The following is a 20428-nucleotide window of genomic DNA, read 5'->3' as shown; positions in this document are numbered from 1 at the left end:
CTCAGATGCTCGTGGAATAATACTGCACCTTTGTTTTACTGCCTAAAATGTTTTCTCTTTCAAACTATCTACCTGTATTGCTAAAAACTTATACTGTGAACACCCAAGCATTGTGGATAGTGGGAGAGGATGAAATTGTTTTCGTATGTAGTCTGTGGGCCAGAATGAAATGAACTGCAATCTATCTGCAAACCTGGTAGGGAGCCTTAGGTATAAGTACTCCCTCTTTCCCACATCCAGGGTGATTTCCACTTGCCTTTCTATGTGCACTCATGCTAACAATGGTTAATACAAACTAGGTTCCCTCATAATCATGGTTTGCAAACCCATTTCAGAACCATAGCTTCAGTTTTTACGTGTTAACCATGCCTTGCATTGATTCACATGTAATACAGAAACATGTTAAATGCTAGAATGGTAGCTCCTGTTTTCCAGAGAGAGAATTTATAATTTATAGCTACCTTGAGTGTCCATGTTCTACTCTTAACTTGTATATTTCTGACCCCAGACATAATCTCGGAGTTCATACATTTTCTGACTACTTCATGATGATAGGCCACCATCATTTTATTATTTTCCCCAGTGACGGCGCACTACATTAAATATTTAGGCATCTAGGTTTATAAACATGTACTGTCAGTGGTACAGATTTCTCTGGATCCATCTTCCCCCCTCAGATTTGGTTAGACTGATATGAAAGCCAGTTCCTAAGTTTCCTACTGTAGGAGTAGGAACATTAACTGTTGAAATTAATGGTCCTGTTCACGCACAACACTAAACCAAACCAAATCATGGCAAGCTTAAAGCTTGTGGTTTGTCAGGATCAAGACAAATCAGGAGCTGAGTTATGGGCATAATGCTAAGCCAAGCCATGGTTCTGGGAGTCAATCAGCTAGGCTCCCAGGGGATGGGGCTTCTGGAGTAGACCTGATAGAAGACGACTTTGGAAGTCAGTTCTACCCCAGGAGCATATAAGGGGCCAGCTTGCTGACACCTCCACCACAGTCTTCAAGTAAGCTTCTCACCCACCTTATAACGCTAATTACTGCAATCTTGGCATTTCCTTTTGTCACAACTTTCCTTCAGCAGAATAAGCATCAGGATGGATCCTTAGAAGAGGGGGCAGAGATTTTGGAGGATGGTGATTTTTGGTTGTAAGCCTAACTCAGGGACTGATTATCTATGTTGCCCACTACCAGCAGCCAGGGGAGGTACTCCATAAGTGGTTCACACCATTGGGAACCTCAGCAGTGGTGAACTCCAGCTAATGAGAGACAACTCATCAACCAGCAGACAGGCTGGTTGATCACATGGATGCATGCCCAATGCATGGCCTAATTTTATGCAACCTAAAGTTGTGTGTGTACTTATTTATTTATTCATTTATTGATTGATTTATTGCTTGCTCACACACCACATGGCTGCACTGTGCATAGGTCCGTAACCATTTTTCTTGATTAACCTTGGGAAACCTTGGGAATAATTTAATAGTTTTTTTTCCTACTCGTACAGGCTCATTAATACAAGGTTTCCAGTCCTGTGTACTGATAGATTAGATACAAATATTTAAAGTAATTTATAAATAAATGAATTCCTAGCTAGATGCTTAATATTGTTATTTCAGTTGATGGACTTTAATTTTTTATGATAGAATTCTTGTCAATATTTAATGTGACTAATTTTGAAACCACAGGAGAAGAAAATAGAGCATAAGAGTTGCTACATGGAGGAAATTAAACTGATGGATAATGGGCATTTTGTTTAACAACGTGCTGTTAGTCGTATAATGCTTCCTATGGCTCCTGCTAGCTTAGAACACATTAATATAATTGCTGCCACTGGTAGAACATTAATTATGAAATCAGACACTTTTTTGAAAAATCTGAAGGTTTTTGAAAATTTGAAGGTTATTTTAGTGGCTTTCTAGACTTAAGTTGGTGGGTATGTTAAGCAACAGACAATTGTAATGAACACTGTAGTACTGAATACCCTCCAGCACCTTCCATCACAATTAATACTTCCCCTCTTTGGACTTGTTCAGCACAACCCAGTTTGTGACACATTACATAGTCTAGTTTGCATATCACAGTGAGCTCTCAAAGAGAAGCGTTGTCTTAGTGTGTCATTTGTAGCCGGGATTGTGATTACGTAGTCTCCAACTGCCCTGAAAATGCTGAGACAGTCACAAAACCCCTCAAGCCATCACAGTTTCTCACTGTGTCATGCAGAGTCCCAAATTCTGCAAGTGGGGAAAGGGAGTGGGGAGAAGGAGAAGGCAGCCTGGCCCCACACAGTGGCACAGCGGGACCTGAGGGGTGGGGAGGGGGCAAGGTGCCAGATTCCTGCTGCTGTGCTCCTCAGCTCTGCCAGCTGGTAGCTCTAAATGCATCCGGCTACCGTGATGGATGGTGGCAGCAGGTACCTGGATCACACAGGCACACAGGGTCCTTTGGAAGTCATAGCCACTGACCGTAGAGACTATATTGCTGGTGTGGTGCCTTGTAAACATCCGCTGTGGGTGCATCCTCTGACGCCCAAGGCAAGCTGATGGAAGCCTCATGGTTTTACCATATATATTCTAAGGCTCCTGCATATAGCCAAGACATTTGCCTGTATTGTATTACTACATACTCCTCTTGGTAATAGCCATTGGGGCAGCCCTTCACTTTTCCCGTATTCCATCAGCAGTGCACGTATATAGGGGGTGGGGTGATGACACTGGTTTAGAATAGAATGTCCCTATTTTACCGGAGGAATGTGCTAAAAATGGCATCTTTGTGCGATGAACTACTACTCTTGTGTAGACATATAATACATACCATCGCAGCTGTATTGTCTACTGGTCTGCAAGGCAAAATTTTAGAATTACATGTCACTTACTGTATTAGTTTGGAAATCAAAAACAGGAAAATCAGAATATGAATGCCGTGCTTCACAGTAGTTACCACTAAAAGTCAGAGTAGAACTAGAATTCCATACTATTTTCCTCCTTGTGCTTTGTAACCAAAAGGTGCCTAAATTAGCTTCTGGTTTGCCCAGAACAAAGGCTAAGCAATAAGCTGCTTCTCAACTTTCTCCCCTCTCATCATTTTTTTCAGGTCAAAATAATTGTCCCAAGCCACTTTTTCTCCCATGGGGAAAAGATTCTGAATACCAATATCTATTCCACCATGTATTAAAGAACAACAGGAAAGGGTTAAGAAATAAACCATTACCCATGCGGCTTTTCTTTGCTCAGACTGACAACTGAGTGAGGCAGCTTTTCATTGGGGGGGAGGGGGGGCATGGAGGAAAATCACACAGAACTGCATGTATGTTTGGCCATATAAATTGTATATTCTTCCCATTAAAGTCCCTGCGGCAAATGGCTGCTGTAATTTCCAATCTGAAATTGTTGAACTATTTATATTTAAGATTTTGCTTAAAGCTGGATCTGCTTTAAAAATATATATTAAATGTTTATACTGATTTTTAGAAAGTATGTAATTGTTTGTTTCATTGATCAACTTTGAAGTTGTTTGATTTGTTGGCTGGTTACCTCATACTACAAGCCAAGTTCTGAGATCAATTATCCTCTGGTTTTGGTTGCAAAAATCACTAAGTGTGATTGGGAAAAGGACGAGAGTGGGAAACATGATTTAAATCAATAAACATCTTGATGATCTTCAGTTACAATGAACAGGCAGCCTATTAAGTTACAGATGAGAATTGATTCTAGAGATGATGCTCTTGTACTTGCAAACACTTCCATGTAAGCACTATCTCTTTTTATAAAACGTATCTCGGTGTATAGGGACGCAGGTGGCGCTGTGGGTAAAAGCCTCAGCGCCTAGGGCTTGCCGATCGAAAGGTCAGCGGTTCGAATCCCCGCGGCGGGGTGCGCTCCCGTTGTTCGGTCCCAGCGCCTGCCAACCTAGCAGTTCGAAAGCACTCCCGGGTGCAAGTAGATAAATAGGTACCGCTCCGGCGGGAAGGTAAATGGCGTTTCCGTGTGCGGCTCTGGCTCGCCAGATGCAGCTTGTCACGCTGGCCACGTGACCCGGAAGTGTCTCCGGACAGCGCTGGCCCCCGGCCTCTTGAGTGAGATGGGCGCACAACCCTAGAGTCTGTCAAGACTGGCCCGTACGGGCAGGGGTACCTTTACCGTTACCTTTTTATCTCGGTGTATAACTTTTGGTTTTCTTTTCTGGTTATTTTTAAGATTTAATGTAGTACAACAAAAGTCTTAAGGACATATTATGGTTTAACATGGTTTGAGGTGATGTTTTGACAATAGATAGGCATTACAGATTGTAGATTTAGAAAACAAACCTTTTAAGCTCCTGTGAACATGTGTAATAGATAATCACCCCAAACTTCTTGGATCCCCATTCAAATAGTATCTTACTATCTTTCCGCCTACCTCCTCCGCCAACTATCCATCCAGTTGCTGGCCTCACCACAGTTGTAGTACAATTGTGGTACATCAATGCAGGAGATGGGAATAGCGCTGGAGCTTTCATCCCTGCAGGAATCAGGTTACACATGGTATCAGTCTGGCCCAGTAAAGTTTATTCTTGACTGCTTTCTCAGTCTGAACAGAACAAGTCATTGCTCTGGGGCAGTCCAGGCAGTCTTTCTGCTTTTCTGCTGCCTGCCATCTTCTTATGAACATCTTTGACCAGTAGAAATAGTGTTTGCTTCTGGGCCTCCATTCCTGACCAAAACTTTTGTGAAGAAGCATGGCTGGCTGGTATTAGCATTTTTTCCAGGTGAGGGATTATCAGTGATAATTTATCACTCCCATTTTGGGAGTTTGGATGGTGATAAGGGAAGGATAAATGGGACCTTCCCCACTGCTATCCATGCTAGTTGCTTGACTTCAGCTTCTCCTACCTGAACAGGGAATTTTGCTGTCTGCTAATTTGTAAATCCTTTAAATGACGGGCAGATTGAAAGCATAATGCATCTCCTTGCTGGCAACAGAAAAAAGATGGAATTCCTTTTCTTTAGTAAATGTTTCAGAAGCAGAGAAACCACAATGTCTTTGATAGTGATAAAGTTAGCTACATGAATTAATTTTCAACTGTAGTAATTAATTCAGCTACCTTTATGTGAGTGGACTAATATTTTGTATAACTGCTGTAATTCTTATGCTATCCATTCTAGTCAGACTCATGGAAAAAGGTTAGTAAATTAGAAAGCCTATGTTAGGAAATAAACAAGAACCAGCCATATTAGACTGGTTTGCACACAATTCAGTGTGTGGTTACCAGCAGCAAGGCCTTCTTTGTGGTTGCACTAGCATTATGGAACTCTGTCTCTACGGCGATTAGATTAGATTAGTGCCACTATTCTGTGTTTTAGATGTCTGATGAAATCCTTTGTTTTTACCCAGCTGAGCTGTTCATAACCATGGCTTCAGATTGTGGTTTGTTGACAGTAAACAAACCATAATTAAGTTACTAGACGGGATTCGGATTAACAAAGCATGATTTAATAAGCCATGGTTTAGAGTTGTGTGCGAACCAGACCATTAACTCATATGTGTCAATGACACTGGTATTATTGTTTGGTAACTATTATTCAGGCTTCCCTGCAGGATAATTATATATATATATATATATATATATATGCTTTCGTAGATTTTCACGGGTACAGGAATGCAGGTTTTGGTGTCCTCGGGTATCTTCCCGTGTAAAAGTTGGGGTGTCTAGGCGACGTTTCGACGAGGTCTCACTCGTCATCTTCAGGCTGGTGCTTTCGGCTTCTTGTTACTGGAACAGAGCAGGATCTCAGTGTTTGAGTTCCTATAAATACTGTAGAGGAGGTATGGTGTATAGCCTCCAATGTTCTGGGCAGAGAGGAGGTTCCCAGGCTAGTGTGCCTTTTCTTCTTTTGTTCCTTAATTGCTTGAGGGATATCTTGAGTGATTTCTTGAGTGATATCCTGAGTACCACTTAGGTGGGTCATTAGGTGTGGATTAGTTGCTAAAGCCTTTGTGTCTTGACCTCTTGAACTTTGTGAAGAGTTTTTCTGAGAAGATGGGTGTACTACATTTAGTTGTGCTCTGGCTTGGCTTCGTGTATAGGGGCGAGCTGTGGTTTTGTGGCCTGTGCCAGCCAGATCTGTGTAGGGATTGCAGGGGGGTGCAGCATCCGGAGGTGCCACCATGGTTTGGCTACTGGATGGTGTCTGTAATTTATCTGTGGAGAGGGTCTGGGTTTGGGATCCTGCTCTGTTCCAGTAACAAGAAGCCAAAAGCACCAGCCTGAAGATGACGAGTGAGACCTCGTCGAAACGTCGCCTAGACACCCCAACTTTTACACGGGAAGATACCCGAGGACACCAAAACCTGCATTCCTGTACCCGTGAAAATCTACGAAAGCAAATATCTCACCTCTACGGGGAGGAAACCTTCCAGCTGACAAGAACCTACGAGAAACTAGAAATCCGAAGAGCCACCATCTTATGTGATCTCTTGTTCCTACGCAACTGCCGAGACAACAACTTAATTCCCACAAGCTTCCAACTTAAATTCCACTCTAAAACCCCAGCTACCGAAAGGATCCTGAAACGAACTGAACTATCCCTAATCAGAAACGAACTACACAAGAAAAGATACCTACTAAACCAAACCAACAAAGATCTGCTCACTCTTCACCTCAAACTCTGTAACAAAATCCACCCTGCACTCTGGGACAAATGCAAACAACTAGCCGTCTGGAGAGCTGAAACGGAGACCTCACATAAGACAGACACACATACCAACAAACTCCACAAACTAGAGAAACGCCAGAAGCCCAGCCACCCTCCACAACAACCCATGAAACAAACAGTACATAACATATCAGACAGGATCCTCACCTCAACTGAAACCAAAGTACTCTCCAAAGGTTTCAACTTTGCAGTCGCCCCGAGACGCATCCCCACGGAAAACATCATATGCGGAGTCGAAGCTAGCCTAACCAAAATCAACCCAGATGAAGCCAATAAAATCAGACTTGAAGTCACCAACATCCTCTGCTCCAGCAAACCACCCAGAAGCAATTTACACAAAGAAGAACAGAAAGCACTCACCAACCTGAGGAAAGACAACAACATAATCATTCTCCCAGCAGACAAAGGTAATGCCACTGTTGTGATGAACACATCGGACTACCAAGCAAAACTATCAAATCTACTCCAAGACCCTACCTACCAACCTATAAAAACAGATCCCACCACCTACCTGGAAAAAACCACCGAATCCAAAATAAAAGCCTCTCCTATCAGTGAAGAAATCCAGCTAAGAATCATCCCCAGAGAAAAATCATCCAGATGCCCCAAACTCTACGGCCTCCCCAAGATACACAAAGAAGGAACACCACTCAGACCAATAGTCAGCTCCATAGGCTCACCTCTACAAAATCTCGCTAAATTTCTCGCCAAGCAACTCCAGCCCTATGCAGAATCCATCTCTTCACACGTTCCAAACTCCTTCCAGTTCATAGAAACAATAAAGAAGCAAAACCTACATCCCAATGACCTACTTGTGAGCTTCGATGTTGTATCTCTCTTCACACAAGTGCCCATTAATGAAGCCTTGACAGCCATTCAAAACAAATACAATCCCCCCGAATACATCTTGGACCTGACCAACCACTGCCTAACCAACACGTACTTCATCCACAATGGACAAAGATACAAACAGATAGAAGGAGCACCTATGGGATCACCCCTCTCACCGGTCATCGCAAACCTGTACATGGAACACTTTGAAACCAATGCTTTAGACAAGTCAGAACACAAACCCAAACTTTGGCTCAGATATGTTGACGACACCTTTGTAATTTGGCCACACGGGAAGGAAAAACTGGACAGCTTCCTCACACATCTCAACAGCCTACACCCCAAAATACAATTCACTATGGAAATAGAAGCCAACAACCAACTTCCCTTTCTTGACGTCCTAATCTACAAAAAACCTGATGGCTCCCTAGGACACACTATCTACCGGAAAAAAACACACACCAACCGCTACTTACATGCACAATCACACCACCACCCTGCACAAATAAACTCCGTAGCCAAGACTCTCATCTCCAGAACCAAACGCCTGGCTGACAAAGACCACTTGACAACTGAGTTACAGAATCTCTCAAATGTGTTAATTGCCAATGGATACCAGCAAAACAGGGTTACGAAGCTAATCCAAAAAGAAACACCCCCCAAAAACCAAGACACAGAAGAAAACAATGGCATGGCCCTCCTTCCTTATATCAAGGGCACTACAGATAAAATTAGCAAAATCCTCCATAAACACAATATCAAAACAGCCTTTTGCGCCAACCAAAAAATAGCCAATATCCTCAGAAACCCCAAGGATAAAATCCAGTTGGAAAACCAAGGGGTCTATGAAATACCCTGCAAAGTCTGCCCAGCCACGTACATTGGACAAACAAACAGACGAATAAATGCACGTATCGCAGAACACAAGAATGCCGTCAAAAAAGAAGAAAAAACTTCCTCTCTCTTCCAACACATGAAAGAAACAGGACACGAAATTAATTTTGCAGATTCCAAATTGCTCTCTAACATGGAACATCACCACAAGAGAATAATCATGGAAGCCATCGAGATAGAGAAACACCCTCACAACATGAACAAGCGTGACGACACATCCCGCTTGCCAGACATCTGGAAATTAGCCCTCCCCACAAAAACTGACACCAGATCCAGAGGCACACAGAACGCCATCACCAATCAACCACACCAGACCCAAACCCAGACCCTCTCCACAGATAAATTACAGACACCATCCAGTAGCCAAACCATGGTGGCACCTCCGGATGCTGCACCCCCCTGCAATCCCTACACAGATCTGGCTGGCACAGGCCACAAAACCACAGCTCGCCCCTATACACGAAGCCAAGCCAGAGCACAACTAAATGTAGTACACCCATCTTCTCAGAAAAACTCTTCACAAAGTTCAAGAGGTCAAGACACAAAGGCTTTAGCAACTAATCCACACCTAATGACCCACCTAAGTGGTACTCAGGATATCACTCAAGAAATCACTCAAGATATCCCTCAAGCAATTAAGGAACAAAAGAAGAAAAGGCACACTAGCCTGGGAACCTCCTCTCTGCCCAGAACATTGGAGGCTATACACCATACCTCCTCTACAGTATTTATAGGAACTCAAACACTGAGATCCTGCTCTGTTCCAGTAACAAGAAGCCGAAAGCACCAGCCTGAAGATGACGAGTGAGACCTCGTCGAAACGTCGCCTAGACACCCCAACTTTTACACGGGAAGATACCCGAGGACACCAAAACCTGCATATATATATATATATATATATATATATATATATATATATATACCTTTAAGAAATTTGTAAATATTTGGGATTTACAACTAGTTTTATAGAAAGTATTAGGTTTTCTTTTTTCAGTTTTATTTAATCAATGAACTTCACATGGTAAACCAAATTGTGGCTTACTTGGGACCACACGGATGTGCAAGTTCCTGAAGAGGAACTGACTGCTGCTTTGTTTGTCCCTGGTCTTTTTTATTTGTCCACCACCCTGAGTTAAGCTAAGGTTTGGTTTAACATGTTGTCTGAACCCATATTTATGGTTAAGCTCTTTTCTCACTAACCATGAGCTGTATCCACAAACAAACATTTGTTTCTTTCTTTCTTTCTTTCTACTGACCATCTTCATTGCCTTCCTCTCAACTCATTCCAATTTGTCTATGTCCTTGCTAAGGTGCAACAACTGAAAATGAATACAATATTTCAGATGAAGTTTCACTAGTGCTTGAATAAAGTGTAACTATTACAGTACTTCTTTGACTTGGAAAATATGGGTCTATTTAATGCAGTCTAAAATCACATTAGCCTGTTTTTGCAGCTGTATCACTTTGCTGACTCATGTTCAGCTTGTAAATCAACTACAATCCTGAGATCTGTGTACTTCTGCCTAGTCAGGTATTCCCCATTCAACCAATTATTTGTGTTCAGTAATCTTCAGATGATTGTCTTCTGTACTAGCTAAAAATAAGTTTCTGAATTAAACTGGACAGGAAACCAAATCCATCATCTGCAAGGGTGTGTGTGTAAGGTGTGGGGGCTCTGATTTTTGTTAGGGCTGCAGAACATGGTTTTTAGTTACTGTTCTCTGAGGGGCAATTTTTGCCAGGATTGTGGAAATGGAGGAAAGTATTAAGGTCCTTTCCTCATGTGACAGGATCCTGATTAAATTGGGGGCTCTCAGGCTTCCTATTAGTGTAAAAAGAAAATGTAACTGCAAGTGATGCATTTAGTGTCACACCTAGTTTAGTCCTATGTATACAAATACAGGATTTTATTCACAATAAAGCAGTTTTCTTTAATAATAATAATTTTATTATTTATATTTATACCCTGCCTGTCTGGCTGGGTTTCAAGTTGTCTTTCCCCTTTTAGTAGAACTTCACCCTTATTGCCTTGTATCTTTGAAGCCAAATTATTCGTCATTTTTCTTTGTTGCATATTTGAATTGCCAATTTTAAGGTCCTTGTTCTAAATCCTCTGCGTGTGAATTCTGCACAACTTTCAGTCCACATAACCACAATCCTGTGCACAATTAAGAATTGAAGACTATTGAGTTGTCATCAGTGTCTTCAAGCTTTCCCTTTAGCATTAAAGTTAGAGCAGAAAATTGTTTAGGGGTGAGGATAGAACTTATGGGGAAGTGAAAATCTCTCCTTTCTTACCTCTGACTACCATCACAGGATTATTAGAACTGAATTAAATTCAGAAGGTTTAATGTCCCAGAAATCACACTTTAGAGTAGCATTCTGTATTTCTGAGAAGTGTAGGGCATGGTGGGGAAGTGTTTAGTACTTTCCTACATACTAAAAGCAAACTTATTCCCCGAGTGTGAATCCTTATGCAGCTGAAAGGGCACCACCCATGGAGAAGAGGAAGGTATCAGCAGGTTTGAGAGAGCCAGGAAGTTGATAGAAGTGAAAATATAGGGGTAGGGCTCCAAAAGAGCCCAATGCAATGGAGCAGCAGTGTTGGCTAAGTGATGGGGTGGGTGGGAATGGTGGGTGGTGGAAAGGAGTGTTACACAGACTGGAATTGCAAACAGGAGCACTGCTTACTACATTTTATTACAGGTCTCAAATGTACCTGAACAGCTAAATCTCCTAGAATGCAGGGTTGTAGCCCTGTTGAACACTGCAGAAAATATGTTGGATCTTTTGTAGAGGGAAGTGACCTTTGACACATACAAGAACATTTGATGTTTTTGTTGTCAAAGTGCTAGGTCTAAAAATGTCTCCTTCTCCTTCCTATTTCCCCCCTCTTTGTTCTAGCTCCCTCCACATGTTTATCCCCATCCCTTACCTAGAGCTTGTTGCATCCATACAAAGAGGTGAAGGAGAAGAGGAACAAAACACGAAAGAATGCATTGAATTATGTCACTGTCTTAATAAAATAATATTTACATAGTTTTTTTTAATATTGTTTTAGATTAAAAACAGTTTTATAATTTTTATAATTTAGCATATGAATGCTGATGTTCAGTTTAACAAAATTTAATTCCAGGATTATTTTGTACTCTTTCTTAACAGTCTATCATTTTTTGGCAGGTATGTCAACATTTTGAAAACATTTTGGCAGCATAGCGGGATGTAGCATAGCATTACATTATTTAGATGTATTGTTATAGTTAAGGGGTTTAGATATCTGCACTTTTAAAAAATCCCTAAATTCCACTACTGCTAAACTAAAATGTGGCTTTTGGAAAGATTCATTGCACATTTTATGGCCTAATTTTTGTTGCCTCACCTGAAAGATGTTTTTAACCAAAATTTGAAATATATGTCTTCTGAACTGAAGCAGGTAATTTTGCTTACATGGGGTGGGGTGTACAGTAGAATAAGACTTGTAGAAAGTAAAGAGAGTCCCATGCATGAGCCCACTTGCCCTACCACCATGGCACTATTATTATAATTTAAATAAATTAAATTTGCAAAAGCTGTCTATTTATTTTCAGGTTTGCTTTGGCAACCATGAAAGCTATAAACTTGCCGTTTATTCTAATGTAACTGTTGATAAGCTACTGTGAATCTGTCAGATGTTAGAAGCCATATTTTATACAGCACATTCTCAACCAAGCAGATTTCTAAACCCCTCATTGTAGTTGTTTATATTTAGTATTATATTATTGCTCTTAGGGGGAAAAAGTTTGAACATGACTTTTTAAAAGTTTCTTCTAAGCCTATTTTCTAGTTCAGTGTTAACAAAGTTGATATACATCTCAGCTGAAGGGCAGACTAATACTAATCTATCCACACTGCTTCTGGGGGTTAGGGTTCGGTGGGGATATTCCTCTGCTGGCTCTGTAGGTGATGGGACTTGGCCACAGCAAAGACCCCTGATTCACCTGCTGAAATTGTGGCAGAACATTTTGAGGAAAGAGTAGGGCTGGACCTTATCTGGGAAAGGAATCCTGATATTCTGTGCCAGCCTGGTGCTGGAGCAACAAAATAGGTAAAGAAACTGCCCCACACCTTCTAGTGGGGCTGCGTATATGGCAGAAAATCCAGTGTTCTGCCCTAATACAGCTGCATTGCTGTATTGGTTTGTCACTAATATAAATAAAATAAATAAGCATTCTGCTAACCAATTGTGTAATGAACCTATATTGGCAGCAGCCTGTTTCATTCTACTGTCTACATCCCAGCGATTTCAGTGGAGCTTATTTCCAATTTAATGATCTAAGAGCACAGCCAAATATCCTCATCCTAAGCACATACACCTAGGTGTAAGCCCTTTTGAAATAAAAGGAAAACTTACAATGTTCTAGGATATCAGCCCTTGGTCGTCATCCTCCCCCCGCCCCCCGTTCATAATGGTTCTAATATTCTCATACACGTTTGTGATATTTGGAATGTAAAGTGATGTTAGAAACACCAAATCTTTCACGTTGACATGCCATGTATCTAGATAATGTGCAAGCACACTCTCACTCACTGTCTTCCACACTTTATATGCTTCATTCTTTTGGAATTTCTGCTTTTTTCTAGGAAATACGCTAGTGAGTCAAAACCTCTAAAGGCAGGATGATACACAAATGCAAAGTCTATTATATCTGTCTGTCCTTTCTTTCACTTTTCCGTTACTGCACTATCTTGTCTGTCTGATCCTCACAGGAGACATGGATTACAACTGGGACCATACGTCTTGGCATAGCAGTGAGGCATCCCCAATGTCTTTGGTGAGACATGTGGAGCCTTACCATTCAGTTTCCTTTACCATTTCATGTTTCCTTTGTTTTATTTACATCTCTGCATGTTTTCTTTTTTGTATCCTTTTTATCCCACACCTGTAGGGGACAGTCAAAGGGGAAAAAGAAAAACTAGTGAGCAGGCAGTTTTGTCGGACTCTAACACCTTATCTGAAAGACAAAAGAAAATGGTGTATTTTGGTGGCCACTCTTTGGAAGAGGACTTGGAATGGTCTGAGCCTCAGATTAAAGACTCTGGGGTAGACACCTGTAGTAGCACGACTCTAAATGAGGAGCATAGCCATAGTGAAAAGGTACTGGCTTTGTGGTGCCTGCATTTTAATCTGCTCATTTGGTCTTTGTTTGCTCTCTGTCACTCATTAAACCAGATCAGTAATAATAAGGCAGGTCTAATCTAACATTTCCTCAGGTGCAGAAAAGAAAAACAAAACCACAAACACTGGATTGCTCTCTTGTTTCTACATCTTGAAGCATAAGGAGAAAATATTATTCAGGCACTAAAAATAAACATCACTTTTATGGTCACATAATAGTATTTGGTGATCATCACCTTAAACCAGAAAAGTGATTTTAAAAAATGAGCTCTACTCTGGATTGGCATATTTGATTACTGCTAAATGCCCCTGGGGCTGAAATTAAATTAATAGTTTAATTCCCAGGTTGGAAAAAATGGGTGGGGACAAAATTATATAAGTTTACACAGAAAAGTTGTTTTTCTTTTTTCCCTTTCAGTGTCATGTTTGTTCATTTGTTTTGTTGCCATGTCATTTTTGTGCATCATGGGGTAGTATTTGTCCTTGCCATCTGCTTTGTGTTTTTGGTTGTTGTTTTCACTTTTTATTTGAGGCTTTTTAGTGTTATTAAATTTAATGAGGGATAATTTTTGTGCATGCTGATTTCTGCATGTGTGAGGGCATGAAACTGATGCACAGCTGTGAAAAATTGCTATGATTACACAAACCAAAGGTGCTAAAATATATATTTTAAGTTACCGTACAATATAAAGGAAAGAGTGTATGGTAAATGAAGTATTTAATAATGAAATTACTGGGCATTTCTTAAACTTAAATTGATACTAAACTGTGAACTTAGGTACCTGCAGTTGGAAGCAAGTTTTGCTAAAATTATGATGGGAATTATTTCAGGTAAGGATGCCTAGATTTAGGCTGTTAAATACAGTATAGCAAAAATATAAAATAAAAGAAATGTAATGAAACACTTTTGGACTATCTCAGTTGAATTAAATTTTAATTCAACCTTTTTAATTAAGATTTAATCCATAATCCATACTGTAGCTTAAATATAATATTTTGAATAGATACAAAAGGAATGTGACATCTAGAACAGTAATAACATGATGATTAATCCATAATGTTCTGTCTTAATTGATAAATTCCTTTAGAGTAGAACTTTGGTGTAGACACATTTGGAATTAAATCATGTAAAATGTTTAAGGAGTAACTGGATGACCTAATAGGTTGTTATCAGTTCCAATTCTTTACATATAAATATAAAGCCAGTAGTGGTGTAATCATAGCCATTTCACAATGCTTAAAACTGGCAAATGGGAATGAAGTTGATACTGAGACTTTTTCAGAGACTGAATTCTATTGATTTCCCTCTCTGTTAACTATATTACTATAGCATCCTGTAACCTGGCAACCATCCAAAGATGGAGACCGTTTAATTGGTCGGATTTTGTTAAACAAGCGACTAAAAGATGGAAGTGTGCCTAGAGATTCTGGAGCAATGCTTGGATTGAAGGTTGGTAACTGAGCTTTTAAATATATTTATCAGTTGAATCCTAGTGGTTAAAGGTATAGTACTGATGCAAGAAACCTACATTTTACAGACATGTTACCTTTTCATACATTACTAAAATCTTGGGCAACATCAATTTCAATGAAATCGGGTTGCATGACTATGGTATCTGGTATTATTAACAATAGTTCAGTCAATAGCTTGCTGTGTGCCATATGCAAAGCAATTTGAGGGCAAAATCACTTGGATCTATATCAGACTGGATGCCATAATTTGTGCAGATCTATTGGAGGTCCATATCTTATTATAGCTTGTGGGGTCAGATTCAGTTGTTGCTGCTTGAGAAAATGGACAGGACACTTGCAGCAGTGAGGCTAACTATGTGCCCTCTTGATCCCTACTCATCATGGCTGGCAAAATCAAGTAGGAGGTGATAGATATAACACCTCACTCTTTGTGTGGACAGGCGGAGACACCCCCCCAACCTCTAGTGGAATAATGACTCATGACAACATGTTATGGGATTAAAATTGGCCACAACTTTATTAAAAATTCAGATGTAGGGAGAACTTGGCTTAGGCATTGGGCATTTATCCCTCTCAGTCCCCAGCCGGGATATGGGGAACATCAGGGTTATCCAAAATGTGTGGGGATTGGGCTGACTATGGAAAACGTATGTTTAAGCAGAGAGGCCGCCCCCCATTTTGCTGCAACGCAGGGGAAACCACTGACAACCTATCGGCGTATGGCCAATGACTCCCCTCAAAACAACCCCTTTAACAGGGAACCCTGGGATCGCCACTGCGGGGAGGGGGGGCGTGGGCCACTGCTTCAAACCCCCCCCCCCCATTTAGGGAAGATAGACTAAAGGATTCCGCCCAAGGCCTGAAACCGCCACCTGAGACCACAAAATCGCAGTCTTGCCGCCAAGACTACTTACACCTGAAAAGGCCCCTCATAGTCTGACAGCCATTCCAAAAGGCCATGCCAACCATTGCTTGTTACCCATAGTTGTGAGGTGCACTCCGTCGGGCCTGAAGAGTTCCTTCCTACTCTTTAAGGCAGTTATGCCCACTGTCTTTCAAGAGTCAGGGTGCAGCCTTTCCTGGGTTATCAAGAGTGTAGGAGCCAGTCAGCTGTGGACAGGCGCCTGGAGGAAATAGGTCTGGTTTCAGACTCAGTTTTAGCACCAAACAGCCTTTTGATTACCTTTATTAGGAGAAAGAAGGTGGGCTGTAACCTGTTGGTTCCCTTTAGTGACATTCTATACAATTCTATACAATTGACCATAGTGTGTTTTTAGAAGAACTTAGAGGGTTGTGAGTTAGGGCACTTGGAGTTATTTCTTGAAATTCTTAGCAGTGAATATATTTGATTGTTTTAATGTTTTTTCAGATTTTTAAAATGCGTTAAATTTTTTATAAAAGTGTTTTGCTTTGCAGGGGTCATTTGAGAGGAAGAATGGGCTAGAAATTGAGTGAATGAATAATTGCTGTGTCCCCCACCCCCACTCTTTCTTCCAAACAGGTTGTAGGAGGAAAAATGACTGAATCAGGTCGGCTATGTGCATTTATCACCAAAGTAAAAAAAGGAAGTTTAGCTGATACAGTGGGACACCTTAGGCCAGGTATGAGAGGAACATTCAGCTGAATTATGTAACTGGACAGTGTCAATAATGATTGTTTTTTGGTGCTTTGTGTGATTTAAATGCAGTGATTTACTTCTATGCTGTTGAGAACACTGTTAATCTCTTCATCTATTCTAATTCTTATATTTTATTTGAGGGTTAAAAGTTGTGGTTGTATTTTAAACATTTTTTTAAAAAAATCAAACCTCATATTCCTTTGGAAGAGCTGAGATTATCCATTCTTTTGAGTTATTCTGCTTCTGTGGCATAGCTTACTTACATTTTTTATTATGTTAATTTATACCAATTTCTATTCTGTTGCTTTCTTTCCCCCAGGGATGTCATATTATTTATTTAATTAATTTCATAAAATTTACATACTGCTTGATTGTTAAAAAACAACAACCCTCATAGTGGTTTACAAAAGATAAAGCAATAAAATCAAGAAAACATTACAACTCTACTTTAACAACCCTTTTTTATTACAAAAGTTAAAATACTAAAACAGATTGAAAGTACCTCATATATAGACCATGCAAGTCATATGCCAGGGATTCCCGCTCTTTTGTTAAGGGGACCCAGTTAGAGTTTTTCCTTTGTTTGAAGATAGCATACATATTGTTTCTAGTTCTCAACCTAAAGTGGAACTTGCTAAAACTATGCTCCAAACTTGATGGTCTCACCCACAGGTACAGGATTGTTACATCTCTGTTTAACATGCAGATGACTTATTATCTTAGTGTGTTCATTTTTGAAAAATCTAGAAATGGATGCCTTCAAATTCAGTTGGATAATTCTGTAGAATATAAGAGAAGGTGAACAATACGAAGGGAACCAATGGAGCAGCTGTTCTATTTTGAGGCTATTCTGTTAATTTACATCAATAGGAAAACTGTGTTTCTTCACAGACATTTTCCTGTAGAATAATATATTCTCTTAGAAGGAATTCATATTTGGGTTGAATTATATTTCTGTATTATTAGTTAATGTTAGGGCTGATAAAAAAACCTTTAAAAAACCTTTTCTAGATTAAAAAAGAGTCAAACGTGAGCAATTCAGCAAGAACACAACCTACAGTCAAGTTTTCCTTCTGAAACAAACTCTTATGGCTACCATTGCAGGTGATGAAGTGTTAGAATGGAATGGAAGGCTTTTACAAGGAGCCACCTTTGAAGAAGTGTACAACATCATTCTAGAATCCAAACCAGAGCCACAAGTGGAACTTGTAGTTTCAAGGCCAATTGGGTAAGTACAGGTTCCCTTCATGAATTGTTTAAAATATACACAGGGGTTACAAAATTAGGCTCCAAACTGAATTTCACAGCTTTGTTTCTGTACATATGAATGTTCCATAATGAATCAGCTTGCCTCCTCCTCCTTGTTTTGGTACCTTTCTTGATTACTACAGTCTGTTCTATAAGGGGCTATTCTTGAAGTGCTTGGAAATATCAGCTAGTTCAAAAGTTATCTGCCAGATTTATTTAACTAGAATTTATCATATCTTGCCAATATTGAAAGATCTGCATTAGTTTTCAAGTTATTTCTGGGCAGAGTTGAAAGTGCTGCTTTTGACTGAGATTGAAGCCCTTCATGTTCCACACAAACATGACTTCTGATTAACAAAATCTTCTAAGGCCATATTTCTCCATCTTTGGAGGCTATGCAGATGGTTTTTGGAGAGAGGGCCTCTGTGACGGTTCACAGTTTTGGAATTTGGTATCCAGAGAAGTCTGGTCTGATGACATTACTGTATCATAATCATTCCAGTACTATGCTAAGTCTGTCCTGTTTACCCAAACTTTTAATGAACATCAATGGCTTTTAATCTCCATGTGACTCTGTCGGTATTTATTCTGAATGGCGGCTCTAGTTTTGTATTATTAGTTTTAGAGTATCTAATTGTTTGGTTTTTTTAGTCACTCTGAGGATAGTTTAATAGTATAAAAATGAACTATACATTTTAAACAAATAAATAAAATCAATTTCTCATCCCACTAGTTATTCCCACATGAGTTTAAACTCACAGATGAGTTTAATGATTTTCCTAAGAATAAGCTCTTGGAATTCAAACCCAAATTCCCCCTTTTGGTTTAAGTTTAAAAAGCAAATAGTCCCTCGTTTGATTCATTTGTAAGCCTAAAACTATAGATTAGAGCTTGTGTTGCTTGCTGAGACTGCCTACCAGCAGCCATTTCCTGCCACCACACCAGCCCATTGCCAACCACCTCCCTTTCTTTTATACCTTGCTCCTCATCTCCTCACAGCTCCCCCAACCCCCTGTCCTTCTACCATTGGTAGGAGGAGGGGAATAAAGGGAAGTGTGGTGTAGTGGTTAAGAGTGGTAGTCTCGTAATCTGGGGAACTGGGTTCGCGTCTCCGCTCCTTCACATGCAGCTGCTGGGTGACCTCGGGCCAGTCACACGTCTCTCAGCCCCACTCACCTCACAGAGTGTTTGTTGTGGGAGAGGAAGGGAAAGGAGAATGTTAGCCGCTTTGAGACTCCTTAAAGGGAGTGAAAGGCGGGATATCAAATCCAAACTCTTCTTCTTCAACAACAGGGAAGGACAAAAGTCTTTATCCTCTTCATTCCCTTCCCCACAACAGTGGTAGCAACAACAACAATTACAATACAGTGGTACCTCGCAAGACGAATGCCTCGCAAGACAAAAAACTCGCTAGACGAAAGGTTTTTCCGTTTGCGAGTTGCCTCGCAAGACGAATTTCCCTATGGGCTTGCTTCGCAAGACGAAAACGTCTTGCGACTTTGTTTCCTTTGTCTAAATACTAATTCGCAAGACGAAAAATTCGCTAGACGGCAAAACTTGCGGAACGAATTAATTTCGTCTTGCGGGGCACCACTGTAGTGGGAGTGTAGGAAGGTTGGCCTGAACTGCCTGCCTGCCTGCTCCACCAGTCTGCTCGCTTGCGCCATCTGCCTGGGCCACCATCCCGCCTTCTTCCCCTTCCCCTGGTCTGGTGGCAGTGGCAACAACAGGGAGCATTCTGAAAGCCCCAAGCAGACTGGAAACCATGGTTTGATATCCTGCTTTGTTCACCAGAGGGGATTGGAAAGATGTAGGCAAGAATCTTTTATAAGCTTGTTCTGTTAATGAAACCATAGTTTCTTGTTGTTACATGTAAACCAGACCCTTCAAATTGCAGAGCTATGGAGTCACATTCAAAAGCTAAATAACTCTAGATGTAATTCTTTATGGAACTAAGTCAATAAATAAAATCTAAGCAGAGTTGCGTCTTATTGAAATGAATAGAATTTGTGCACATTTTGTGTGTGTGTGTGTGTGTGTGTGTGTATCATTCCATATGGCTGTAGAGAGAGCTGAAGAGGTGAGAGGTGGTTTGGTTTACCGGAACAAAAAATGCTTCTCACTTCTGATCTGATTTGGATGCCATTGTTAGAAAATATCCAACTTAGATGGTTTGCTTGGATCACTTTCAGTGCGTTTTGTTGACATGTTTTGTTGACATGTTCATCAGTTGTACACTATTCTTGTGACTGTAATTCATTTTGACTGTTTTGAATTTTAAATTATTGTAGTTTACCATGGCATCTGCTTGTGAAGGGTAGACAATAAATAAATAAATAAATAACTTTCCAAGATACTCTTGTTAGTTTTTATGTTATACAACTATATCACACTTACAACTACATCTGTACATCTATGGAAATATTTATATATTTATAGAAAAAGCAACAGTATATTTTCTGTGATTTTGCAGTGTAATATTCTATCTTCAAGTTCCATATTGTTTTGTG

At 40.3% G+C, this 20428-nt stretch overlaps 1 protein-coding gene across 35 annotated transcripts in view; it reads left to right on the top strand.

Moving 5' to 3' along the window:
• RIMS2 (regulating synaptic membrane exocytosis 2) overlaps nt 1–20428 on the top strand; it is a 337394-nt gene that overhangs the window by 152957 nt on the left and 164009 nt on the right. For 18 of the 35 annotated variants that reach the window (XM_077932795.1, XM_077932799.1, XM_077932797.1 and 15 more), the window contains 4 exons: nt 13171–13235; nt 14910–15029; nt 16554–16653; nt 17775–17898. In XM_077932795.1, the coding sequence (XP_077788921.1) occupies nt 13171–13235; nt 14910–15029; nt 16554–16653; nt 17775–17898 (409 nt within the window). Of the gene's footprint in view, nt 1–11586; nt 11605–13170; nt 13236–13349; nt 13559–14909; nt 15030–16553; nt 16654–17774; nt 17899–20428 lie in introns of all 35 variants that reach the window. The other 17 variants (XM_077932773.1, XM_077932781.1, XM_077932774.1 and 14 more) reach the window with 2 other exon arrangements.

The sequence above is a fragment of the Podarcis muralis genome, chromosome 8 (genome assembly GCF_964188315.1).
Source record: "Podarcis muralis chromosome 8, rPodMur119.hap1.1, whole genome shotgun sequence".
NCBI lineage: Eukaryota > Metazoa > Chordata > Lepidosauria > Squamata > Lacertidae > Podarcis > Podarcis muralis.
Note: the sequence above shows the minus strand (reverse complement) of the source record. Positions and strands in the feature narration are given on the sequence as shown.